Consider the following 27,056-nt stretch of genomic DNA (forward strand, 5'->3'; position numbering starts at 1 on the left):
GAATTCCGGCCACATCCCTCTGTACCCAGCAGTGGCTAGGAGGCTGGCTGAGAAGAGGCGCCTCGGGGCACGTGACCTATGGATGAAAAGAGCGCGGGACCGCGGCTAGGCTCTTTGCGCTGTAGGTGCCAGCGGGTAGGTGACGGGATCTCGCTTGGCAGGATTCATACATGGGGGGGCTGCGGGTCTTGTGGGTGTCAAGGGTCCCTGTGGCAAGGATACACTCCTTGGATACCGGATTCCATTGCGTAGGGTGCGGGGATGCGGAATATAGGTCTCCTGGGCGCCAGAGACCTCTAGAGAAGGTGATGCGGGATGCAGGTGCGGGTTATGAGTCTCGCTGGGCTGGGTGCTGTCCAGTGGGTAGTTAAGGTCCCACGGGTCGGGGTGCAAGGCCGGGTGGTGAGGAGGCCCTGGGGCAGTGTTGCGTCCTTAAGCGCAGGCCGCCTCTTCCTGCTGGTTCAAAGTTTTGGTTTCGCAGGTATGCGTTCAGCGCTGTCTCGACCCCAGCTCTCCGGCTGCAGGCGGTGGGGCTGCAGGCCTTTCCTGGGTATGGTGCGACATCCCTGGAGGACAGTCCACCTACCTGTGTCCCGCTCCAGCCCGGGGGTCGCGCAGGAGCCCCCAGACAGCACAGCTGGGGTGAAAAGGCTGCAGCTAGAGCGCTTAGCGCAGCGGGACCCGGGATCTGAGACCTGAGGCTCCGCCTCTGTCACCGCTGTAGTAACTTTTAGGAGAAAGGCTCACTTTCCAAGCAGCTTTGCAGACTGCCTAGGGGTCTTCTGTGTTAGGCCAAGGTTCTTCCATAGCTGAAGGTCCACCTGAGTTCCCTGCCCACCTCCCCCAAGTTCTCAGTGATTGTCTGGAAAGCTGGCCTGGCCTGCAGTCTGAGCTGCAGTCTTAGCCTCCCTGGGTGATGGCCCAGACAGAAGGGGGCTTCTGGATGGAAGGGGATCCAGGGCAGAGTGGGACTTGGGATTGGGCAATGACCATGAGCAGCCACAGGAGTCAAACTGCTGCTGGATTTCCATTGGCCAGGGGAACTCTCTGGCTACAGCAATCTCACTTTCTCACAAAATGAAACTTAAATGGGACTGTGGTCACATGACAGGAGGCACAGTTTATAGCTGCTGCCTTGGGAACTCTTGCTTCTCTTTCAGACCTCCAGGGCTAGAGGATCCCCCAGCCAGAGACAGCACATCTCCTGCCAGGAGGCCTCCAAGTTCTGTAGCCAGTGTGAAGAGAGGCTGCCTCCTACAGCCCCAGGACCAGGCAAATCCCAAGAGGCACTGGGGTAAGTGGAGAGTGTGGGCATCTGTGCCTTCCAGGCAAATGGGAGCAGGGCCAGCTTGCAGCCTCAGGGAGGCCTGGCCCCTCCCCCCATAGAACTCTTCCCAGGGGGCACTTTCCTCAAGTAGTTTTGTGAGGTTCTTTACTGGAGTCATCATCTGTCCTGCTTAAAGTTTCCCATCTCTTTTCTTTGAGGGAACTGGAGTTTAGTCCCCTTTGGGGATGAAAAGCCTCTGGCTGAGCTGAAGGGCCCTGGATATTCCAGAGGATATCTTGGGAGGTTTCTGAGGCTGCCGGAGGGGGAGGGCTCTGTGGGATTGCAATACCCTGGGAGGGTCCCCACAGCCTGCCCAGGCTGTCGGTGGAGGGACAGGAGGGCACCAGCTGTCAGATGGGTCTTCCTTGCTGAAGACAGGGATAGAGAAACTACCTCCCCTGCTCTTGTCCCACTGCCCCAGAGCCTAAGTGGCACAGCACTCCCAGAGGGCAGCACAGCACTCCCAGAGGGCAGCACTGCTCTCCCCCAGCCCCAAGGACACCCAGAGCACCCTTTGAATCTGCAACCTGTGCATAGCAGGGAGGGCCTGGGAGAGGACCACACATGTGCTCTGGAGATGTGCCACACACACCTGTGCTTAAGTGGGAACAAAGTCCTTATTTCAACTTGCTGCTTGCCCACAGCTGACCCTTAGTCCGTTGAGCAGGTGTCATGGGTGTGAGTGGGTATGAGTGGGTTCTCCCCCTGCTCTGCCTGGGCACGCTCTCATTTTCAGGTGCTTTCTTTGGGCCACAGGAGGTGTGAGGAGGCAGCTGCTTTCTTTGGTTGATTTTTGCTTCCTTGGTGTTTTGTCTCTGGCTCTTTGGGGAGGGGCTTTGAATTACAGTGAGATTTGGAGTCCATCTTTTCTTCTGGAACCTAGCTGGGCCTTGCACCTTGGGCCTAGGGCAGATGCACCTGGTGATCCTGAGTGGCTGTAGATTCCTTGCCTTGTGAAGATAGAGCTGTGGAATGGTGAAGCCTGCCAGGGTTCCCCACCCCTGGGTATCAGGAAGAACATCTGCCAGCTGGGGCCTTGGGGGGGAGGGTTTGCAGTCCCAGAGATTTTAAAAAAGCCAAGCTGCTAACTGTGATGTTCCCAGCACGGTGCTAAACATGACATTATTATAAATCCCTGTCCTACAGATGCTGAGAGTGAAGCACAGAGAGGTTAAGTAACTTGTCACAGCCACACAGCTAGTAACAGGAAGAGATAGGACTTGAACCCTCTGGAGCCCACATGCAGGTTGAACTGTGTTTGAGGTCTTGCTGGTCCTGGTTTGAGGGAGAAAAGGGGCACTGGTCTGAGTGATAAACAGTGCCAGCCTGTCTTCATAGGCTTGCTGTGGGGTTGGCATTAAAATCAATGATGCGACAAGACAAGGGGTTCCCTGACCATGGCCAGAAAAGGGCCAAAGGGGCAGGCACAGCACCCTGAGGGGCTTCATTTAGTCCCCATCCCTTTGGGAAGTGGCAATCCACCTTCATCCTGCTGCAGAGCCTCCCTGAAAGGCCACTGCCCTCTGCCCCTTTTTATTTTTGGCAAGGGTCTGGGATGGGCCCAGAACCACTTGCCAGCAGAACCAGAACAAAGAGGGATCTTCCTGAGAACAGGGACATGGGGCCTTTTTATCAAATGCCCCTGATTCTTCTCATACTGGAGTCCTACTGTGGCAGGAATCAGAGAAGAAGCAGCAAAGGGCAAATCTCTAGCCATGTCCCTGAGCCTTCAAAGGGGAGAAGTTATATTCCTAGGGGTAGTTATTTACATTCCAAAAGGCAAAAGATAGGGGTCTATCCTATTAATCAGGTTTCCTGGAGATAACTGACTAGAAAGGGCAGGAACCCTCCCTTTTCTAGGCACTACTTCTCATTGCAGTGTTTTTATAGTTTATTTTATATCCAGGCCTGGGTTTGTCATCCATTATACTACCAGGGGCTGCCTTCCAGGGGGTGCCCATCCCTGCAGGTAGGGAGAGAGGGCAGAGTGGCCTGGCACCTCCCCTAAGCCAGAGCCTGGCAGGAGTGCCAGCCCTGGCTTCCTCACACCTGGGATTAACTGTTTATAGGAATTGAAGCTGAAACAGGAACTGGGGACTTGGCTCTGCAGCAGAGGGAGGCCACTCCTCTCAGTCACTTGGAGGTTCTCCAGGTGGTTTCACCTGCTGGTAGGAATCCCAGGCCCTGGTGTGTTCTGCCAGGTACCCAGGCCTAGAGGTCCCTTGGATGAAGGCATGGGGGGAAACCTGGGGTCTCTGCACAGGCAGGGGGTGGGGGTGGGGTGAGGGCTTTGAGAGGTGTGGGCCACCCTTTCCTGCCCAGGTACCCAGGGACCCAGTTGGAACTCCTTCCCCAATGCTGGGAGGTTCCTGGAGGAGGCGTGACGGTCCAGGCAGCGTGTTTCTTTTTTATTCTGTGTTTTCCTGGAGGATGTATGTTTCTGTGATGGAGGAAGTAAGTTCAGAGTCGCCAGAACATCAAGGCTCCTGGGAGGTGGGGAGTGTGCTGCTTGGAGCCAGGATGGTGAACACCACTTGGGAGGGAAGCAGCCTTAACTCTGAGGCCCAGGGTGGGTGCGGTTCAGTCCAGTCCCTGGCGTGAGTGGGTAAGACCCCATCTGACAAGAATGAAGTCCAAATAGCAAGGTCCCTTCTGCTTGAGGCCTCCCAGGGGACTCCACTGGAGGCCCAGCCTGGGAGGGAGTGGATGTTCACCAGGTGGGGAAGAGGCCTGGGCTGTGGTATCTGGTGTATCAGTTTTGCGCCCCTCTGCCCCCAGCACCTGCCACACAATGGGCTGGCAAAGCCTGCTGTGCTATGCTCTGGTGTGTTTGCTTTTGAGTTGTAACAGAATTATCATAACATACATTTGGCATTTGATCTCTTGAAGTGGAGCATTTCAGGGGCCTTTGGAGCTTGCCTAGTGTCAGTGAGCTGGTGTGAGCTTTTACACACTTTCTGGTCTTGGGGATTGAACCAGGGGTGTTTAACCATTGAGCCACATCCCCAGCCCTTTTTATTTTTTTATTTTGAGATGGGGCCTCATTGCTGAGGCTGGCTTTGAACCTGTGATCCTCCTGCTTCAGCCTCCTATGTTACTAGGATTATAAGTTTTTGCCACTGTGTCCAGCTCTTCCTCATATTTCTAAGGAAATTGGTGTGCTGAACAGATGGAATGCTCTGACCTGGCAGGGTCTGAAGCTGTGGGCAGCCTGGCCTGGCTATGCCCAGCCACCTGCAGCTGCTGGGCTGCTTCCCTAGACAGATTCCTGCTCCTGGCCAGTCTGTCTAGAGAACATGTTCCTGCACCCCAGTACTGAATGCTTACCAGGGCAACCTCTGCTAGCCCCTAGCTTCTCTAGCTGCCTTGGCTGCAGTGTGCCTAAGGTTTCATCTCCTCTTCCACCCTCCACTCCCCAGTGCTGGGGGTGCTTAATTTTGTTCATAGTCCAGTGGGGTGGGCAGAAGTGGCACCTGTGGATCCAATTATAATCTCCATTAACAGGGAAGCCAGATGTCTTTTGGAAATCAGATAGACACTTTTATTTGTTCTTGTTGGACTGCCTGTTGAGATTTACAGTCCCTGGGGCTGTTTGTGTTGCAGAACACAGGAAGCCAGGACCTGGCTTGAAAGTTTGGGTATGCCTAGGGTCTTGCTCCTTTCTCTGGTCCTGGCAACCCAACCCTTTTGCACATTACAGCTATTTCCTCAGGCTGCAGGTGAAACTCATGTTGGTCAAGGTCCAACATCCAGCTCATCATCGTGGCCCCCCCAGGAGAGGGTGGGTGTATCCAACTCCAGTAGGAGCCCTGGAGCTCCTGACTCTGTCCTTGGGGCCAGAGAAGATGCCAGGTTCTGACTGGATGAGGTTGCCCGTCCAGCTGGTATAATGGGAGAGAGGCCCGTCAGAATCCTGGGTTTATTGTTAAGTGTCAGCTGTGAAAGGAAAGTGGTCTGGGAGTAGGGTATGTGGCAGAAAATTTTCCAACTTTTTGGTGATGTGTTGTGTGGGGGAAGTTAGAAGTCTTGGTATAGGGTCTGAGTCCTGCATGTGGGTGGTGTTGAGTTTGAGTTCTCCACAGGGACTCGGCATAGGCGCTGAGTCCTGCAGGAGGACTTGGTATAGGGTCTGAGACCTGCATTTGGGCCTCCTTTAGTGTGTGTAACTGAGGGTCTTCTTCCTCCAGCACTCTGGGCCTACGGTCTTCATAGAATGTGTAGGGAGGAGATGCAGTGGTAAAAGAGCTGGGAGAGGAAAGAGAGCAGGGGTTAGGGGAGGGAACACCTGGAGCCCAGCAGACCTGGGCCTTGGGCAGTCAGCTCAGAGAAGGTTCCAGGCACAGGCTTGAAATGGCACCATGTCATCAAGACCCAGGTTTGACAAGAGAGAGTCTTCGAAGGATTAAATTTGGGCTCAGGTATACAATCTTGAGTGGCTGTGTGTGCACTCTGTGGGTGACATAACTGGTCAGGTGAGGTTCTCCATAGACAATAGGGTAGATGGATGGGGTAGTGCTAGGCTAAGGGAGGCAGGCCTCCACTGGGAGGTACCTGGACTGAGGCTTCCTGCCCCTGAGGAAGGGGGAGTTTTCTTGTAGGAAGGAAAGGGCAGATTCTGTTTTAGAGCTGCAGAGCTGGAATATTGTGGACATTGGCCCTGCCCTGACTCTTTCTTTTCTTTTCCTCTCCATTTCTCCTGCACCACCCCTTTCTCTTTCTTCCTTGATAATAGTGATTGAACCCAGAGGTGTTCTATTACTGAGCCACATCCCCAGCCCTTTTTATTTTTATGTTGAGACAGGGCTTTACTAAGTTGCTGAGGTTGGCCTCATACTTGGAATCCTCCTGCCTCAGCCTCCCCAGTTGCTGGGTTACATGCACCTGCCAGCCCAGGCTCTTTCTGTCTGATTCGCTCTTTGCAGCTGGGGCTGAATCCTTGGCCACATCCTGCCTGGCTGGTAGCAGAAACCACACCAGGGCCTTGGGGGAGGATAGGGCTGATCTTGCAGGGGTTGTCCCAGTGTGGCCTTCTGGTGCTCCCTGCCTTTTCCATGATTTGACCTGTCCTTCATCTGCCTGTGTAGATTCTGAGAACAATAACTCCTTGGTGGCCTAATCCCTGAAGGAAGAGATGGAATGCAGGGAAGTGCTGAAGGAAGATGGGAACCTGTGCTTGTCCCCAGGCTCCAGTGATTGACAGGAAAATGCAGCTGAGCCCAGTTCCGATGAAGGGTCCTGGACCATCCAAAGAGTGAATGAGCCATGCTGCCTCCACCCATCCCTGCCCCTGCTCTGTTTCCCTGGTGGCTAAGCTGGGCTGTCTGAGCCACCCTCACTGCCTCCATGTGTCCCCTGCTGCCCGACTTTTTCCCTGCAAACTTACTGCACTGCAGTCCAGCTGGCCCTAGAAGTGCTACCACATGGGCAGTGGCCTGGCTGCCCCAGTGTCTGGTCCATCCCCACAGGAGTCTACGGGCTTCAGGCCCTGGGTCTCCACCTTCCTTTCCCAGCCCTAGACCAGATATGTGGGTGTCTCAGGAGCTGTGGCTGGGCCATGTGTGGGTCCCACTATCCTCTGGGTCTACGTGTTGAGGTATGGGCTGGGTGCACCTCTACTGTGCTGCAGGGCCTGTGTGTGGGTGCTCCCTGGTTGGCAGGTGCTCCTCCTCAGAGTGAGGTCCCATTGGCCTCTGGGAGTTGTCAGGCACTGGGGAATTATTGTTTGGTAAAGGAACCCACTGGAGCCCCAGGAAGCTTCTGAGAGGGATCTCCCTGCAGGTGTTCAGGAGCACTAGGTGTGCTCCATGACTCAGCTCCAGCTCACAGACACCCAGAGTGGGGCACCTGCTCCCAGGCTTCCTCCTGGGCATGGAGGGGATTGGGGCTTTCTGTTCCTGGGCTGGGTCTCGTTTGTGAGGTTCCTTGCAGAGGGTGCTCTGTGGTTCAGAGTGTGGCAGTGACATACTGGGGTGCAATATATGTGATGCCTGCAGGGGAAGGTATATGTGTGTAGTGTCTGGTGTATGTAGTGTGTATGAGGTGAGTGTTGATTTGTGCATGTGTGTCAGGGTGCAAGGCCTGTGTGTGAGGAAAGAGGTGTGTGTGTGTGGTGTATGGTTGTGTCTTTTCCCTGGAGTCACCTCTTCCTCAGCAGGGAAGGCCACCCAAACCTGGATCTTGAGGGATACTGAAGGCTTGGCTGAAACCTCCAGTGAGAGTCACCGCAGAGACACTTAGGGCATGGCAATTAAAAATGTTGCATTGCGCAGCAGGACAAGGTTCTTTTTAAACATTCACAGAGTAAGTAAAGAATCTTTGTGGAAGAAAAAAATGAGTAATAGCCAGAAACCATAGCTGTGCTCAATGGTACATGCCTGTAATCTCAGTGACCAGGAGGCCCAGGCAGGAGGATCCAAAGTTCAAGGCCAGCCTCAGCAGCTTAGTAAGACCCTGTCGCAAAAAAAAAAAAAAAAAAAAAAAAGAAGAAGAAGAAGATGAAAAAAGATAACTATTGAGGACAAGAGCCCTGTGTCCAATCTCAACTCCATACCTTAAGAAACTAGGAAAAGGTGAGGAAACTAAACCCAAAGACAAAGAAGGAAGGAAATACTAAATATTAGAGCAGAGATTTTTTGAAAAGGAGAGAATAGAAGAGCAACAGAGAAAAAACAATGAATCAAAAGGTTGAGTCTTTCAAAAGACCAACAAGATCCATAAACTTTTAGACTAATTTTAAAAAAAAGGAAATAATATGTAAAGAATTCAGAAGGTCAAGGGTCCTATATTTTATCTCTTATATGGAAGCTATAGAACAAAAAGGGAAAGGAAAGTGGGGGCAGACCTCATGACAATCAAAGGGAGACCAGTGGAAGAAAAGAAGGTGCAGGTGGGAGGTGGGGAGGGAGGGGAACTGCTGGGGAGGAATCCTGGCAAAATGGTATTGTTACATTGTGTATTGTATGCACCAATATGCAACAACAAACACCATCAATGTGTGCAATTGCAAAACACCAATGAGCAAAGATTCCAGACTGGGGTAGAGCCCTTGCCTAACACATGGGTTCCATCCTCAACACCACATGAAAATAAATAAACAAACAAACAAACAAGTAAAGCATATATTTTTAAAAGGTGTGAAAGAAAATAAAGTAGGAATGAAGGTGAAGACATTACTGATGACTTTATAGAGATAAAACTCAATTTGAGGGAATATCATACAGTTGGCATTTGGTCACCAAATGTTTAACAAAAACTTACTTAATTGTGGCATCGAAAGCACTAGAAACAAAAGGAAAAAGTAGAAAAATTGGACTTCATCAAAATTTAAACTTTTTTCATTTAGAGGAGGAGAAGAAAAACTGAAAAGGCAGCCAATGGAATGGAGAGGTGTTTGTAAATCATGTATCAGATAAGGGTTTAGTATCCATGATATATAAAGAACTCATGACTCAACAACAAAAAGACAGTCCAACTTAATTCTGGACAAAAGATTTGCCTGAAGCAGCCTGCCTTCCCCTCCCTTCTTTCTTTATACTGGGAATTGAATCCAGGGCCTCCTGCATGCTAGACCAACACTACCTCTGAACAGCATCCCAGTCCTTATTTTATTTGGAGATGGTCTCACTAAATAACCCAGGATGGCCTTGAACTTGAGATCCTCTTGCCTCAGCCTCTGGAGCAGCTGCAATAACAATTATGCACTGCCACACCTGGGTTGCAAAAGCTTTTCTCCAAAGAAAATATACAAGAGGCCAAGAAGCCTGTGAAAGGCATCAGCACCCATTGGTGGTTAAGTGCAATGCAAAACCTCTTGACACACCACCTAAAACACACTAGGATAGCTGTGATAAAAAGTATCAAATCACAGGTGTTGGTGAGGAGGTGGAGAAGTTGGAGCTGTGGTTTCATACTGTGGGGAATGTGAAGTCCTACAGCTACTCTGTAAAGCAGTGTGGCAGCTTATCAAAAAGTTAAATTCAGAATGCCATATGACCCAGCAGTTCCACTAAGTATTCATCCAAGAGAAAAGAGAACGGGTGTTTGAACAAATGCCTGTCTGCACATTCAGAGCAGCAGAGCCATGGCAGTCCAGTGGCACAGCAACCCAGGTTGTCCTCAGCAGGTGAACAGCAGGTAAACTACTTAGGCTGTATACACTCGGTGGAATATTAGTCAGCCATAATAAAGAAGGAAGTGTACGTATCCAAACTGTAACGAGGGTGGACCTCAGACACGCAGTGCTACAAGGAGGAACCCGAGGTGCAAGGCACAAACTGTGTGAGGCCTTTTATAGGAAACATGCAGAACAAGCTCATCCAGAGAGATGAGTAGCTCAGAATTGGCAGGGGTTGGGGGCACTGTGAGATTGGTTGCTTTTGGGGTGATAAAGTGGGAGCGTAGTACAGATGGTGATTGACGACATTGTTGAGTGTTTACTTTCAAATGTTTGGGGCAGGGGTGTGGCTCCGTGTGGAGCACTTGCCAGCATGTGTGAGTCCCTGGGTTCCAGCCCCAGCACTAAAAAACAGCAGCAAAACCACTCTAAACTGTCTATTTTTGTATGATTTTCACACTGTGTGTGGTGTTGTCACAGGAGATTTATTTAAAACACATGCCTGAAGGTGCAGAAGCTGCAACTGAAAGAAACTGGGAGCTAAGTGCACAGGTGAGCACGGTAAGTGTCTCTAGGCAGTGGCTTCCCAGTCCCATAGTGAGCCTGCATCATGCTTCACCTGAGCTGGTATTGCTGTTGAGAGAAGGTCTCCGAGCTAAGACCTGATGTTCCCAGGAGGTGGGCAGAGCCTGGGGGTGGCCTGGACCTCAGAAGCCAGGATGAAGTCACCAGCCACTTCCCAGCCCTCCCCAGCAGAACTGAGAATGTCCTACCACCTGCCCAAGAGAGTGCTATGGTCCACAGGGCCATGGGGAGGTGGCCAGCCTCCTTCTGGCCCTTTCTTCAGTGGCCACTGGATGCTGGCTTGTGGGCTTCTGCTTGCTGGCTCTGCATCCTTCCAGAGGCTTAGAGATTTGTTCTTCCGGCAGCAAGGAAGCAACCTAGCAGGGGCCTGAGTGGGTCATGTGGGAGGCTCCAAGTGGCCCTAGGCCCTCAGTGGCTTCCCTTCCTCAGCCTTTTGCTGGTATGATTTGACAGAGGCTTCCTGGTGGAGGCACACCTGGCCTCCGGAGGCTCTGAAGGCTGTGCTTGGCTGAGCGTTGGGTGTCTGGAATGACCTGCCCCCTCTGGTGCCTCTGCAGCTGTATTTGTTGGAAGCAGGGGCCCAGGTGTTCAGGTGGATGCTCCAGGGGACCAGGACCTGATTTGCCCACCTGCATCCCCCTTCCTATTGGCCTCAGCTGCCTTGGGCTCTGTGTTGTGTTTTCCCTGCTCCATGAGGTTTCCCTAATTGGGCCTGGCTGGGGCAGGGCTCCAGGGTATGTGGGTGACCCTGCGCTGTCTGAAGGGGTCATGTCTCAACAGGTAGTGGCCTCTGGACCCTCTGTAGATGCCATAGAGGATGTACCTGGTGAGCAGGCAGCTGCCCAGCGCCTTCCCAGCAAGAGGAGAATGAATGAGGCTGCTCTGTGCAAGGTCTTGGACACCTTCACTGCGGACGATGAGCAGGTAGTCTGTGTTTCTGGCTGCAGAGCCTCCTGCCAGCCCTGGAATAGCTGGACCTTGTGGCAGGTCATTTTGGGGGTGCCATCTTTCTGTTCTGTGCTGCACATCCTTCCTGCTCACCCTGACTCCCAGCTTCTATTTCTTGTGGAAGTCTCTCCCTTGACATCCACAGGCCACCCAGGGGTCTACTTACCAGCCAGGTGGCATCCAAGTTGGGCACAGGCCCATCAGCAGGCTGTGCTTGAGACATCAGTGGTATGGTGTGTACCCTACTGAGCTTGATGTCTGCTCCTTGGGGTTCAGATCCTGCCCTGTCATTTTCCAGAGCATTGGTTGGGCATGTTCCAGGTTCACTACAACACAAGAAGCTCACTTGTGTAATGAAGGTGCTATGCACATGAGGAAAGCAGAGCCTCTTCACCCCTGCAGGGGGATGCGGTCACTCATGGAGGGCTATGGTTTGTCCTGAGTACCATGGTCACACATTGTTTCACACATGAGTCGGGCTGGGCCCTGGTGAGTTTGGAAGTCCGGTATGGACCTTCCTCCAGGGGCACCTGAGCTACTGCAGTTCTGTCCATCAGGGATTTGGGCTGTGCTTGTATTGGAAATGAGTGGCCTGCTGCTGCCCAGGTATGGCCAAAAGGGTGTGGGTACACAGGGGGCTGTCACTGACCAACTTCCCTGGCATTGTCCTCCAGGAACTGGTTGGGGTCCTTCCAAGGGTCTTCCCTGGGCCACCTCTGCATTTCCTGCAGTCTCCACACCACTTTGTCATGGAGGGTATAGCCAGGCCCTCTTCAGGGCACCTGCAAGCCCCAACCAGGGTGCCTGCCCTCTTAAGGTCCTGCTGCTGAGTGCCTCCCTTCTGACCACTCCCCTCCTAGAGGGCAGCTAGCAGCTGTTCTAAGGTTGAAGCAGGGTGTGTACTCTGATGGGCCTGGAGGGTCCTCTGTGCCACGTGGTGACCTGCAGGTATCTACAAGACCCCAGCATCCATTTCATCCTGGCAGTTAGGACATTAGTTACCTGGACTTAGTTTTCACTTCTGTAAGAAGAAAATAACCTAATCTGAGATTTGATTATTCAAACCATTAGAAATGTTTTGTTTCCAAATTACCAAAAATGCAACTCACATTGGTTATGTTGAATTTATTGCTCATATCACCGATGAATCCTGAGGCTGTAGGCAAGATCAATCTAGGCACCCAGCTGGTAGCCCTGAAGTGCAGGTGTAGCTCTGCCTGTCTGCACTGCCTCCTTACCCTCCTGGCCACTGTCTCTAGTGCTCTGGACCATCCCATTCCTTGGTCACATGGCATCCACAGTTCCCTGCCTCAGTGTTTCATCCAGGGAACAAAGGATGCTCCTTCAGAACAGAGGGAAATGACCCAGTTATCTCACTCCTTGCTCTATACCCAAAGGACTTAAAATCAGCATACTACAGTGACACAGCTACATCAATGTTCATAGCAGCTCAATTCACAATTGCTAAACTGTGGAATCAAACTTGATGCCCTTCAATATATGAATGGATAAAGAAACTGTGGTACTTATACACACTGGAATACTACTCAGCATTAAAAGAAAATAAAATTATGGCATTTCCAGGAAAATGGATGGAATTGGAGAATATCATGGAAAGGTGTGTCAGGTGGATGTCCCTGTGGCTCTGCCAGGAGGCCCTCCCACGCAAAGCTCTGGTAGCCAGGTTGCTGGAAGGATGTGTCAAGCAGCTTCCAGGGGCGAGACCTCACTGTCCTCATTGCAGCCTGCCCCTAGCTCCTCACAGCCCTTATCTGCTACAGGGATGAGCCAGCTGGCCCTGGGGGCTTGGAAGCATGTAGCACCCACCTGTCAGCCTCTTTCCCTTGGGCCTCCATAGGGAGCTTCACTGCCCACCTCCTCTCGGCATTTATATCCCACTGCCCACTTGCATGAGGACTAGCCATCCCTGTCTGTGTTGCTGGCCTGTCCCCATCCCTGATGCTGTACCCCCTTGGTGACATTGAAGTCTCTCAATTTCTTATGTGGACCACATCCTGAGCCTTAGCCCCTCTGCACTTCTGCCCATTCCCTGCTCTATCACCTCAGCCTTGATGCTCCACCTGTCCTAAGGCAGAGGCCTACTGCAGGTGTTGGCTGAGCTGGCGGAGTGCCTTTCCCAAGCCCACCTGTCCTCACTCACCCTGGCTCCCAGCTCTCATGTACCTGTGTCCCACCTGGAGGTGTCCTGGTTCAGTTGTTCTGCACTCAGTGCTGCCCCCAGGTGCTGCCTGAGTCACTGCCTGTGTCCAGGCCTCACTCACCTCCAGAGCTGCTGCTTGCACTAGGTGAGGGCAGTGAGCAGCCTGAGCCTCATGGGGTCTTTGTGTGCTGGATTTTGGCTTTCATCCTGGGTGAGCAGGAGCCTTAGGAGGCAGGGCTCATGTTTGTACACAAAGACCTGTGAGTCCTTGCCAAGCAGAGCAGGTTGGATTAGAGCTTCTGCATCTTTCAGACTCAGCCTCTTGCCACCTTCTCCAGAAAGCCTATGAGTCAGAGTGGCCTCTGACCTCCCACCGTCCCCTCCTGGCTTGATTTGTGCTTGGCATGTCTCATGATGTGTCTTAGCCTGCCTCATGATGCTGCCAGCATCGTGGGACAGGACCCTGTTTTGCCCTCATGCCCTCATGGTCCTTGTGCCTCACAGAGACCCATATCACTCAGTGGCTCAGTATGGTGGCAGCACCACTTGGATTAAGCACTGACATTTCAGGGTCTCTGGGAAGGGCTTAGGGAGTATGTCCCTCCCGGAGTCTACACTGCTTTGATGTGGTAGTTTTCAGCAATTTCTTGGAACCATCAGGATGCTGACAGACACCATTAAGGTCAGGAGACCCCAGACCTGTCCAGCAGTCTCAGAGGCTTCCTAGTGACCCTGAGGTGTCATGGAGAAGACCACCAGTGACTGCACTATCTCATGCTCATGACTGGGCCTGAGCGGGCAGCATAGGCCTCCAAGGAGCCTGTGGAAATGAGTACCCTGGGGCCCACCCAGACTGCTGAGTCACTGCACATGTTAACAATGTCTTGGGTGATTTGGTTGCCCTTGGAAGATGGAGAAGTTTCTGTCTTAAATCTTTTTTTCTTGTGTAAAGTCCTGGGTCCCTTCCTCAGCACCATAAAAAGAAAAAAGTCTCTTAAGCCGTGTCTTTCTACTGCACACACTGGGCGCTGACTCTCATGAGCCCAGTCAAGAGCATGAGTCAGGCTAGGAGTGCTCTGGGTACCTGGAGGGATTTCGTGGGCATCTGAGCAGTTCTGCAGGAAGGTCAGCTAGGATTCTTGGGGAAGCTGCATAGTGACTCAGAAGAAGGCCACACATCCTAGGCACAGATGTACCCAAGTTCTTCCCTTTTCTTGATGGCTTAATGCAAGGAGTGAGGGTCTAGGGCAGGTGCAGGTTCACCCCCAGCTGTCTGGGGTGGCAGGGTGTCCCCACATACAGCCAGGACTCAGGATGTACGAACCACTTGCTTTCAGTGGCCCATTGACACCTCTTCTAGAGCATCATAGCCCTTGGGGCCAGGGTCCCAGTGGCCTGCTCCTCACAAGCTGTGTTACTGGTTTCCAAGGCAGGAACCTTGCCTGGGAGCTGCCTGAGCCTTCAAGAGCTCAGGAGCAGTCTTACTGCTCCTCCACACTCTGCAGTCTTCTCACCTTTATTCTGGTTTTCTTGCTTGTGACACATACTACGAAGAGTGTCACGTGAACAGTCCACGAATGTTGTAGTGTCCAAGAGCTATCTTGTAGTGACACCCCCAGCCCCTTTATGCAAGGCTCTGCCTGGCCCCTTGCTTCTTGGTTCCCCTACCCCCCACCCTTGGTTTCTTAATTCAGTTCCACCCATGATAAAGAAGTTGCAGGAATGACCAATGTAAGTGGTTCAGCAGAGCTAAGCTTGCTGTACCAGAGAAATTGGGACACAAAAATGGGAGGGAAATGTGGGGCAAGTTGTAGTGAACCTAAGAAGTAAAATTGGTATGTCTCTCCTGTTTAGAACAAAAGAAAGAAAAGGAGGAAGAATCAGGACACTACTGTTTCCTCAGAGCAGGGTTCCTTGGCCCCATCGCCTTCCATTCCCCAGAGTCCAAATTCACCTTCACACCCCTGGTCCCAGGACGCAGCCCTGGCCCAAAGCCAAGCCCCACATGCTGGTCCAGCTGGCCAGTGCAGGGGTGCAGCCACAGGAGGTGTGGCTCAGAGCAGGCTAGCACCACAGGACCACATGGAAGAAATGGATCTCCACACTTCCACGCCCTCTGGGGCCAGGGGCCTCTCTCAGGAGGTGTCTGGGCCACCCACATCTACCTGCAAAGCCCACCCTAAGCCTGAAGATGCTGCCCAAGGGCTCCCGCTGCCTGAGTCCAAAGGGGATTCTGAGCCTCAGAAAGAAGCACAGAGGGCCAGGCAGCACATGGAGGTCCCAGCCTCTGGGGTGAGTATAGTGAGTGGTGGCCAGGGGCATGGGACTGGCCCCAGCACCTTTGGTATGCCATGTGGGTGAGACGTTACTTCCCTATCTGGGAGGGCAGCTGTGGAGGCAAGAAGGGACTATTGACCCTACACTCGGCATTAAGGCCAAAGCTGATCTTAAGCCGTTGGGGCAGAGCAGCCTTTCCATTTGTCTCTGTGGCTCAGATCCCAGGAGTCTGGGGTCTTTATTTCCTTCAGGGAGTTCACACTACAGCTGAGCCAGATATTCCAGTTAACAGGACTGGGAAACAAATGAAAGATAAGGTTCAGTCACAGCAAATGAGCTGCCGGCAAGTCCCCCTGCTTCCAAGGAACAGTGCCAGGTACAAGTTTCTCTCCAGGCTGGGCTTGGGGACACTGCTTGGCCTTCCCGGCCCCTTCTGCTATAGGCAGTCACTAGCCCATCTTCAGTCTGATTGTGTGGCACATTATGGAGAGCTAGGGACAGTGCAAAGGAGATCAAGCCTTCCTTTAAGGAGCTCTCATTCTTGATGGGGGAAGACTGAGGCCAAGCCAGGCAACAGGAAATGAGCTGGGAAAAAGAGCATGGTTGGTACCAGGAGGGTCCCCAGGAATGTGATGGTTGGTGCCATGAGGGAAGGTGGCCCCTCATCCAGGGAAGCTGGCTGAGGCTTCCAGGGAGGTGCTGGGGGAGCAGAGGCTAGAGGGAATGAGGGGTGAGCTTTGGGGTCCCTGGGGACACATTCAGATGAAAGGATTGGCGTGCTAAGGCCTGGGGTTATCTTGTGGCAGCCTGTTCTCAAGGGAAGGAACTAGTGTGCCCAGGAGTGAGAGAGGGAGGAGGGCCCAGGCAAGGTTGGGGAAGGGTCCTCAGAGGCCATGGGAGTAGACTGGAAGGACTGGACAGTCCACCTGGACTGCTGTGAGATGCATGGCTGAGGGGCAGCCTTTCCGGCTGGGGCTTGGTTGCTCATTTCAGGAGGGTGAGACCAAGGATGGGTTGGCTGCTCCTGGAGAAAAACCAGGTGAAAACAGCTCAGAACACAAAGACTTGAGGAAGCCAGAAGGGAGTGACAAAAATTACACAGCTGCTGTGACAAAGGAGAAGGAGCAGAAGAACCAGAAGGCCAGCACTCAGGCCATCCCCTCAAGGTACCAGGCTGCCCCGCCCAGGCACAGGGATGCTGTCCGCACCTGTTGAGGGCCCCTGTGACAAGTCCAGCTGTGGGGTTTGCAGGGGAGGTGGGCTGGCCAGGTTGGGGTTTCACACTCTCTTTTCCTCTTCTTGGCCGCTCATGGTGGGCAGTGGCCAGGTGTGAAAATGACCAGTAGAGAAAGAGGAGGTGGGCTGGGCCAGGAGCAGTTGGTGACCAACTGCTTCCTTCCTTCTTCCAGCTGGCTGAACCCGGAGGAGGGGAATCACTGTGTATTTCCATGCCATCATCCCCAAGCATGTCACTTTCGACCCCATGCTCCACACTGTGTTCATCAGGGGAGGAGAAGAGCTTGGACAGCCCGAGTGAAGTGACGCTTGCGAGATGTACTACACTGAGTGAGTCCTGGGGCCCCCAGTCCCCTTGGTGTTTGTTAGAGGTGATCAGTGAGTCCCCAGGGTCCCCCTGCTCCCTGGGTGAGTGTGTTTGATACTCCCAGCATGCATTCTTTGTCTCACTTCGCCATGGGTCTTTTTTCTGTTCTAACTAGAAAGGAAGCCCTGCCCTGTTCTAGACATGCCATCTTGGTCAGTGTCCATTCTATAATTTGGGGTCTATGCTCCTGGGGTGTTTGAGAACAAAATCTTCTGCTGTAAGACTTCCGGATAACTGGCCAGTGTCTGTTGATTTGCAGGGACTTACATGAGTACGGGTCCCTCATCGAGGGCAGCATTGTCATTCCCAGGCAGAGCCTGGATAGAGCCATCCCTTACAAGTACGTCCTTCACTGCGGCCAAGGTTCCAACTGCACCGTGGAGTATGAGTACATCTACGAGTAGCCGCAGAAGGCAGGCGAGCACGTGAACCGCTGCCTGTGTGTCAAGTCCTCCCTCCTGCGCTCCGGAGGTAAAGGGCCTCTCCCATGGCACCTGTGTCCTGGCCTGGGTGGGGCTGTGTGGAGCAGACTGCCTGGTCTGCATGGGTCCTCTGTTGTGCGCTGCCCCTGCTGTGGTTTAACTTAGGTGAGAGAGGAAATGGGAAGGAGAGAGGACGAAGCCAAAGGAAGGGTTGGGGCTGTGTGCAGGGTGGGCCCGGGTACCGGGCAGACTCTGCAACAAAGCAGGGAACAGGGAGCTGCTGGCTGGCCCTTCCTGGAGGCGTCCAGGTGGTGACCAGAAGCAGGACAATGTGTCGAGAGCCTCCCTATGGGCCTCTGTATTTGTCCTCATCACATTTTACTGGTGGCACTTGGGTGGCTTCCACATTCCATCTGCTGAATCTTTGGAAAGAACCCTCTGCACCTCTTCAGTCCCTCAGCAGCTCTTCCTTGGTGACCCTCTCTGCAGATACTGGCTGTCCTGTCCTGCCTGGGCACCTAGCTCTATCCTGAGCGACCTCCGAGACCCAGAATTTTAAAAATGTTTTCTGGGCTGGCCTCAAGTGTCTGGGCTCCAAATAGAAAGGAAGCCCTCCTGCCTCATTCTCTTGAGTGGCTGTATGTGCACCATGATACATGGCTGTACACGTAATTTTTTTAAAAAAATATTTATTTATTTTTTGGTTGGACACAATATCATCTTTATTTTATTTATTTATTTTTATGCGATTCTGAGGATCGAACCCAGGGCCTTGCATGTGCTAGGCAAGCACTCTACTGCTGAGCCACAACCCCAGCCCCTGTACATGTAATTTTTAATAACAATAGTGTACTCCAAGGACTTCAGCTTTGAGGTGAAACTGGACTTCATCAGATAATTCCACAAGGAAAGATGGAGCTTCTTCTCTGACAATTCCCACAAAGAGAGGGGCTAGAGTGGGCTTAAGGAGAAGCTCGAGAGGAGGCCATGCCCAAATCAGCATATGAACCCTGGCCAACTGTCACCTGGCAGGATAGGAAAGGACAGGGTAGAGCTGGGGTGGCAGGGCCTACCAATGCGACAGTAGTGTGCAGTAGCTTAGGGCCTCCTAATCTGATCTCTATCTTGTAGTCTTCCTGCTTCAACCCTGGAGTTACTAGGATTACAGGCATGTACTATCATGCCCAGCTCTCTGCCCTCTTATAGGTTTTCTCTCTTTTTTTCATTTTCTTTCTTTTTTTGACAGTGTTGGAGATGGAACCTAGGGCCTTGTTCATGCTAGACAAGTGTTCTACCTCTGGTCTACCTCTAAGCCAGATCCCTAGCTCTTTTATTCATTTTTAAATTTTGAGTCACGTTTTCCTAAGTTACCCAGGCTGCCCACAAATTTTGGATCCCCCTGGTTCAGCCTCCTAAATTGCCTGGAGTTCAGCCGTGCAACCACGGTGCTTGGCTAACCACTTTTGTTTTCTAATTATTTTACAGTTAATGTCACTGGGTTTTCTTGGTCTATAATTGTGTCGCTTGCAGTTGGTCCGCAGAATAGCCATAAATTCAGCCCTTTCCCTGTACTGGGCACCTGCTAGTGGCTTGTGGCTGTTGGGTGATCTGCGCTGTTCTCTTTGGGGTGGGTGTTGCTGTTCCACTATGCACCCTGTTCATTTACCAGAACAGTACTCAGTTGCTAGTGAGGGATGAAGTTTTGGTATAAAAAATGTTTAACCTGCATATGGTCATGTTTAAAGCTTTTACCAGGCTTGCTGAACTGCATGGCTAAGCAGAGACTTGGTTTTAAGCTCATCACTGTGGATTGTCTAGAATTTCTCTCTGCAGGGGCATGACCTGCCCATGGTAGCTGATGGAGTGAGTTCTGATCACTTCAGTTTACCAGACTTGTTTTCCTTCCTTCCTTTAATCCTCTGACTGTACTCCCCTGTTTCTGTTTATTTTTCAGAAGGGTTCTCTAAGTTGCTAAGGCTGACCTTCAACCTGTGATTCTCCTGCCTCAGCCTCACTGGCATTATAGACATGTGCCACTGTGACTGGCTGCTCCTCTGTGTTTCTGTCTTCTGGGGTGGTACCTTGGGTTGGTGGGTTTTGAGATCTTAAGCGTGACATTTTTCTTGCTATCACCCATAGACTGGCATCAATATGATGACATAATTTGCATGAGGCCTCCTGGGACACTGGAGAAATTCCAGAACCTCTTCACTAATAAGATAAAGAAGGAGCTGTTGAAGGGGAAGAAGATGGCAGCTGAGATCATGCTGGGCTGCATCTTCAGCATCCTCCAGACCTGGAACCCCATCAACCTGAGGAATTTCTTTACCCAGTTCCGGCAGTTTTACTCTGTTGTCCGAGTGCCTATGATTTATGAAGGGAAAGCACAGCCCTGGCATAGCCTGGGCCTCAGAGAGGAAGAGGTATCAGTCTTCCCCCAATCACCAGTAGCTCTGGTGTGGGTGGTCAGGGTCCCCTGACCTACTAGAGGCATATAGAGACCCTGTGACTAAGTAGGGAAGGTGTAGAGGGGTCAGGAGGACCTTTCCATCCCTTTGTTTCTGCACCACGTCTTGGGAATTCTCTCCTTATCTCTCCTCCTGATTGCACCTATGAACCTCATTCCCAGCACCAATCTTGCATTCTTTCCGGGCTTAGGCAGAGTTGAAAGAAAAGGTGGAGCCCATCCTTTCCCCTTCAGCCACACTGTGGCTTGGAGACAGAGCTGGCACTCAAAAAAGTTTGACATTGAGCTCTCATGAACATCCAGGGGCCTCCCAGACCCCCTCACTACACTGTTTGGGACTGAGCATCGATGTGCTCCTGCTGCTCCAGAAGCCCAAGTGCTGGGAAGGTGGGAAGTGGGGCAGATGGGACCCTCCCCAGAGCTCTCTGTCCTCAGGGCCTTGATACCCTGCCCCAGGGGCCCTCCAGCCTCCAGGGCATGCACTCCATAGTCATGCCTCTTCTTTTCCCCCTGCATCAGGTGAAGAAACACCTGTGGAAGTATTTGAAAAAGCAGATGAGACCATTTCTGGAAGGAAAGAGTGGGGATGCCCTGCCTGAAGGGTGCCCTGTGAAGAGCAGACTGAGGATGGGTCTGATCATTCTCTTCCTGGTGGAAGATACCAAACTCTGCTTATCGGAGCGTGACCTGACCTCACTGTGCTCCATTCTCTGCCCCAGTCCATGCTCACCAGATGCCCTGCATAGCGACCTCCACCACATCCTGTTCACATCTGAGAGGTATCCCATGTTTTTTTGTTTTGTTTTGTTTTGTCAGAGGTTTCGTAGGCATTTATCATGATTTTTATCTGACTATAGAGATAAGTGCTAGTCAGAGAAAGGCTGAGCGCACACTGGGGAAAAATAAAACCACAGTCATGTTACCACTTGCTCCTGTCACTTTCCTGGCATGTATGTCATTGGTAGTGTTGTTAAATTCAGTGTTCTCCTGAATACCCTGACTTCAAAAAGCTTCACAGGGCCAGGTACCACGGCAACACTGTCATCCCAGCTACTTGGGAGGTTGAGCCCAAGAGCTTAAGACTAGCCTGGGTAACTTAGTGGAACCCCATCTGGAAAAATAAATGAATAATATAAAGTACATGACAGAAGTGCTCCTTGGAGGACCTTCCTCCTCACGCTCAGCATTCCTTAGCACTGGGGCCCAGGCCTGCCTGCAGGTATCACCTACCTCAGCTGCAGAATCCACAGGGATGCTGTTCCTGCTGTCCCACCTGTGCTGGTAGAAGGACACTGCCCCTGCTGGGTCAGCCATGGCCTTTTATGTGGTAGGGGAGACCTCTTCTGAGCTGCTGTGATTGGAGGATCAGGGTCTCTTCTGCTTCTGTTTGGTTTGAGCTTGGGTAACATCAGGTGGCCTTTCCTGAGCTCTTAGCACCTGTGGGTTTCCTAAGTTTTAAAGACCCAGGCAGTTGTTGTGTCCTGTATGAAAGAGAGACAGTGGTAAGGAAATCTACAAACAGCTGTACATGGGTGTGAGAGAAGGAAGGAACATCAATTTTTGTGCCCATGGAACACATATCATGTGCCATTCCTTTTAAAACGTAGCTGGGCATGGTGGCATGTGCCTATAATTCCAGTGACTCAGGAGACTGAGGCAGGAGGATTACAAGTTTGAGCTTCAGCAACTTAGGGAGGCCCTGTCTCAAAATAAAAAAAAGGTTGGAGATATAGCTTAGTGGTAGAATGTCTCTGGGTTCAATCCCAGTTTAAAAACAAAAACATTTGCTTTGTGTTTAGGTCCACCATCGCCAGACTGCCTGGTTCAAACCCTAGGTCCTATGTGAATTCGTTGGTTTTAAACCGAGCACCTCAATACTTCAGCTGTATGGTGTGGGTGGAAATGACCTTAGTGGGTGTCTTTTGGCATTTGTGATATCCTGATGCATTGGGTTGGTGGCCAGGAACTTGTCCCCCTTGCCACCCTTTGCCTCTTGGTCTGGGACTCGGTCCATATGTGTAATGCTCCTTCTGCTGGGTGCAAGTGGCTGTCCCTTCCCTCCTGGGACATCAGACCACAGGGAAGGTTGGACACAGCCATCCATGGCTCATGGTAGGTCTTGGTTCCCTTCCAGATGGCAAGTGTACTTGGTCAACCTGTGCCAAAGATGCATGGTTGCAAGGGTTGTCGACTGGCTGGGCATCCTCCCTGTCCTGCACTACTGTATGCAGCTGGACCCTCCAAGAAAGGACTCTGTGAACCAGTCTGAGGACATCTGGGCTGCCCTCAAGGGAATCTCCTTCTCTCAGTTTCAGAAAGAATTGCTAAATGAGTAAGTTGTAAAGCTGCATTTATGTAAGCACATCTTGGAATGATTCATCAGCACTTTGCCATGGAGCTACATCCCCAGTTCTCCTTTAAATTTTTAATTTTTGAAGCTGGGCATGGTGGCACATGCCTGTAATCCCAGTAACTTAGAGGTTGAAGCTGGAGGATCTTGAGTTCAAAGCCAGCCTCAGCAAAAGCAAGGCGCTAAGCAACTCAGTGAGACCCTGTCTCTAAATAAAATACAAAATAGGGCTGAGGATGTGGCTCAGTGGATAAGTGCCCCTGAGTTCAATCCTCAGTACCACCCCCGACCAAAAAAAGAAAAAAAAAAGATTTAATTTTTGAGATGGGTCTTGCTAAGTTGCCTGGCCTGGCCTGAACTCATGGTCTTCCTGTCTCTGAAACAACTGGGATCACTGGCGTGGCCAGTGTATTATGCAGTCTTTCTCTTATGACTGTACTAATATGTGTTTACTCATTTGTGTGACAGATACTTAGCAACTCTGTGTATCCCAGGACTTAGCCCTGAGTACCACAAATCTTAGTTTCTGACCTCTAACCTTGCCTTTTACCTGAAGTGGTGGGTGATGAGTGCATTTGGTAGAGCTGGAGCAAGCTTCTCCTTTTGCTAGCCATAAAGCTCAGGCCAGAGAACTGGCCAGGAAAAGCAGAGTACTTCCACATTCTCTGCTGTCTAATTGTGAGGGCATTGCGGTGTCCCATGGGTGGGAAGCTCAGGCCTCCTGGAGTGGAAGTCTTGGGTGGGCAAGGGTACACAGACAATGGCTTGCCCCGATCCCAGGTCTTAAAGGCACAAGTGTATCCAGGAATTGCCAGGCCCCCCCTGTGTGGGATGGGGGGTGGGCTTGAACACTTCTGTCCCCACTGAGAACTGTGCTTCATCAGGAGAAATGGTACTCACAGATGCAAAACTCCAAACTAAATAAATGATAAACTGGAATACCAAGCAACATGCATTCCACCAATTTAAAAAGCCAGAATAAGGCCAGGGCTGGGGCTGGGGCTTAGTTATAGAGCACTTATCTAGCTTGGCCAAGGCAATGGGTTCCATCCTCAGCACCACCAAAAAGAAAAAAAGTCAGAGCAGGAGTCACAGAGGAATCGAGAGCAAAGGTACCAAGTAGAACTGTGTAGGTGGAGAATCAAATCCAATCCCAAACCAAGAGCCTGAGAGGAGGAGCCAGCAGATCCAGATCCATAGCTCTGTAGAGCTCTGTGCCTCCTCTCCAGCAACTGGTAAAACAAATGGCAGGAGAATGAATATAGTACAGATGTTGGGGACAAAGCTGCAGACCCAGATGGCACCCAGGGACTCCAGCGCCCTGCATGGCAGGTGTGCCCGTGGGCACATGCAACAAAACAGCTGCATTCTGAGCTGAACCACTCTTAGTACCCTGAAGGTGCTGCAGTCCAAGGGTGCAGGTTCCTAACGACAGCTGAGCAGATAGCTCTCTGGAAAATCCTTACATGCCTGGATATGTTAACAGCATGCTTCTAAATAAGATCATCTTAGAGTGAGGAAAGGTTCTTCAAAGAAGACATGGAAAGCACAACTACATAAGAAAAATCAAAGGGGGCTGGGCTGTGCTCAGTGGAAGAGGACTGCCTGGCATTGAGCGAGACCCTGGGTTGCCTCCCCAACACCACAAAAAAAAAGTTTTTGAAATCAAATTTAAGTTCAAAACTTAAAGTAAATCTGAATTAAACATGAAATCATCACTGTACTCATTTCCACATACAGATAACTGCCATGTGTGGAATAACCTATCCCCTTGCCCACCACGTCCACTGGGAGCCAGCTGCCATCATTAGGGATAAAGGCAGTGAGCTCAATTGTTCCCATCTCTTATCTAGTTTTGAAACCTTTTGAAATGAAAGCCAAATGGAAATGATTTTTTAAAATTTATTTATTTTTTTTTGGTGCCAGGGATTGAAACCAAGGGTACTCAACTATGGAGCTATATCTCTAGTCCCTTTTTAATTTTTTTTTTTTTTGAGACAGGACCTCACTAAATTTCTGAGGGTGGCCTTGAACTTTTGATCCCCCTGTCTCAGCCTCCTAAGTTGCTGGGACCACAAGTGTGCCATACACTTGGCTATTTTATTCAGTTTTCATTTGATTCACTCTGTATGTCTGGTTCCAAGATGCATTGATATCTACTTTAAAATCTGAGCATTCTGGGCCTTCCCAGCCTTGCTTTTCCTTGTCTTGAGTCTGTTCAGTACTCTCACTGCTGCCCTCGTCTCTGTCCTGGTTTCTTCATTCAGGAGCCAGTTTCTTGACTTCATGGAGAGCAGGAAGCAATTGCTGTATATGGATGATTATCTCTTTCGATCCTGGTTCAGTTTGCTGCCTCTGAGAAGCCTGGTTTCCTATATGGAAAACTCCACTGAATATTTGAGTCTCATGCCTGCTAGGGTCCTGGACTGTTTTCTAGGGACTCACTACAGGCTGCAACGGCTTCAGAAGATCTCTAAGATCTCAGAAGATCTCTTGGAGGTTTGTGGTTGGAAGTAGATTGTCAGGGCCTTGCTTAGTAAAAGCAGGTCACACACTGAACATTGAATGCTTGTGGGTCTTCTGTCCTGAAGGGCAGGTTGGGGGAAGTGCTCAGAATTGCTGAAATAAGAAGTCATTATTTCTTAGGGTTAAAGTTTGACTTCCCAGAGTTGATTCTGGTTTAGTATATAGAGGACAAGGGAACAGTAGCCGTTTGTTAATTATGACTGTTAGAAGGCTCTGTGAACATCACATGTGTCATAGTTGCTGTCTTTCCTTGTATGCTTTTTGGGGTAAAGAAAATGGTATAAGGGCTGGGATGCAGCTCAGTGGCAAAGCCCTGGGATTGATCCCCAGTTCCAAAAAAGAAAAAACAAGAAAAAGAACCCCAACCAAAAAAAAGAAGAAGAAGAAGAAGAAGAAGAAGAAGAAGAAGAAGAAGAAGAAGAAGAAGAAGAAGAAGAAGAAGAAGAAGAAACTGGTACAAATTTATAGCCTGCATTTTACCAGTGGAAAATGAAGATTGGCCCTTGAGCCCTTGAAGTCTCATGTGCAGGGAGAACAAGACAAGTCCCCGAGCCCTTCTCTCTTCTCAGCATAACAGCTGTTTTCTGGTTGAAACTTTCATATTTCCTTTTCTCTTCCCTGCCTTAGCATGTCGGGAATGTTTTCAAAATGCTCATGTACCTCGTGAACATCTATCAGGACATGTAAGTAGAACAGCCAATTACTATGGGGCTCCTATGTTGTGGGGGCTGCCTCGTGTCAAAGTGGGAGGGTGGTAAAACCGGCAAGTGCCCCAGTGTCCTCTGCAGTTGCCAATCCAGCCATCCAGGTTTTTCTTTTTTCTTTTTCTTAAAGAAAATGAATAGGGCTGTGGATGTACCTCAGGGATGGAGCACTTGCCTAGCATGTGCAAGGCCTGGGTTCAGTCTACAGAACTAAAAACAAACAAAAAAGCAAATCACGCTCTTGGGTGCTGAGATTTTGCTTCATTCCCACCCAATCTTTTGGCCTTTGTGTTTTCATTTATTTTAAATGATCACTTTCATAGTGCAAATGTATGCGTCCTGCATTTTTTAAATGTTTGCTTCTATGGTTTTTGTAAGTTGGGCCAGTTTAAAACAAAAATCAAAGGTTGCCTTGCAGAATCATTTACTCCAACCCCTGTGCGTGACCTTTGCCACCTGGAGGAATAGCACATGAAACACAGAACAGGAATGTGCACCAGGGGCCCAGGTGTTCCTGGAGCCTCTCAGCACTGTTGGTCTCCCTCCTCTGAGCCCCTGGGATGTCTGGACGTGGGGCACAGCACAGGGTCTCCCTGCACGACAAGTCTCTGTGACTTTGCAGGGTTTTTTCTCGTGTCACCAGGCTGTCAATTAGTAAATGTGAAACCCGTTCACAGCAAGTGGAAGAAATTCTGTACACAGTGCACACTCTTCTTCTAGTACCCTCCCTCTCTCCCTTCTGTATCTCTCTGATTTTTTTCTTAAGTTATATTTAAATTATTAGAAAGATTCATCCTTTGCTATTTTTTTGAATAAGGGAATGTATTTGAAAAATATTTTAACTTGGTTTTGATAGAGTTCCAACTGCTGAGCTAAGTCAAAATGACTGTGTTCCTTTCTTATCTCAGTCACAGCTTTAAGGCTTATTGTAATGATAGCCTAGAGGAGATCAAGTAAATGCCTTACTTGTGGTCATTTATTTTATTTTAAGTAATTAATTTATTTGAAGTACTGGGGATTGAACCCAGAGGCTTTTTACCACTGAGCCACACTCCAGCCCTTTTTGTTTCTTATTTTGAGATAAGGTCTTGATAATTTGCTGAGGCTAACTTTGAATTGGGCCATTCTCCTGCCTCAGCCTCCTGAGGAGCTGTGAGTACAGGCATACTTGTACATCTACAAAAGGAGAAGGGACTGGTAATTGATTGATAATTGGTATTGTTTTCTCATTTCCCAATGACTTCAATGGTCTCTCTGGATCCTGGTGGGGATAGGATTCTTGAGAAGACCTCATTAGAGTCCTACTTGACTGTGTGCCTGAAGCTCCATGAAGCTGTCTGCAGGATCACCAAATGCCTGAGGTTTTACGAGATCCCTGCCTTGTCTGCTGAGATCATTTGCAGAATCATTGGACTTAGACCTCCAGTGGTGAGTGGGATTTATGTACCAAATGTCATGCCCAGGAGAGGTCTGAGATTCCATGCAGTCTGATTTGGAAGGGAACTTGGGGTATTTTGGGAATCCTGGATGAGACAGAGTGGTCAAGTCAGCTGTCAGGTATTTATTTGGCACC

At 50.6% G+C, this 27,056-nt stretch overlaps 1 protein-coding gene across 1 annotated transcript in view; it reads left to right on the top strand.

Moving 5' to 3' along the window:
- Nucleotides 1-315: 315 nt before the first annotated feature.
- The window catches only part of LOC308631647 (E3 ubiquitin-protein ligase RNF213-like), a gene marked incomplete at its 5' end in the record, with an annotated part of 106,652 nt that continues 79,911 nt past the window's right edge, over nucleotides 316-27,056 (top strand). The window contains 16 exon segments of the mRNA XM_081263027.1: nucleotides 316-321; nucleotides 6,453-6,521; nucleotides 6,525-6,578; nucleotides 9,921-10,001; nucleotides 10,806-10,949; nucleotides 14,989-15,426; nucleotides 16,405-16,577; nucleotides 16,821-16,952; nucleotides 17,274-17,415; nucleotides 17,419-17,485; nucleotides 19,576-19,859; nucleotides 20,423-20,682; nucleotides 22,038-22,235; nucleotides 24,521-24,752; nucleotides 25,407-25,462; nucleotides 26,758-26,911. Coding sequence (XP_081119153.1) covers nucleotides 316-321; nucleotides 6,453-6,521; nucleotides 6,525-6,578; nucleotides 9,921-10,001; nucleotides 10,806-10,949; nucleotides 14,989-15,426; nucleotides 16,405-16,577; nucleotides 16,821-16,952; nucleotides 17,274-17,415; nucleotides 17,419-17,485; nucleotides 19,576-19,859; nucleotides 20,423-20,682; nucleotides 22,038-22,235; nucleotides 24,521-24,752; nucleotides 25,407-25,462; nucleotides 26,758-26,911 — 2,490 coding nt within the window.

The sequence above is a fragment of the Spermophilus citellus genome (assembly GCF_964194105.1).
Source record: "Spermophilus citellus genome assembly, chromosome: 12".
NCBI lineage: Eukaryota > Metazoa > Chordata > Mammalia > Rodentia > Sciuridae > Spermophilus > Spermophilus citellus.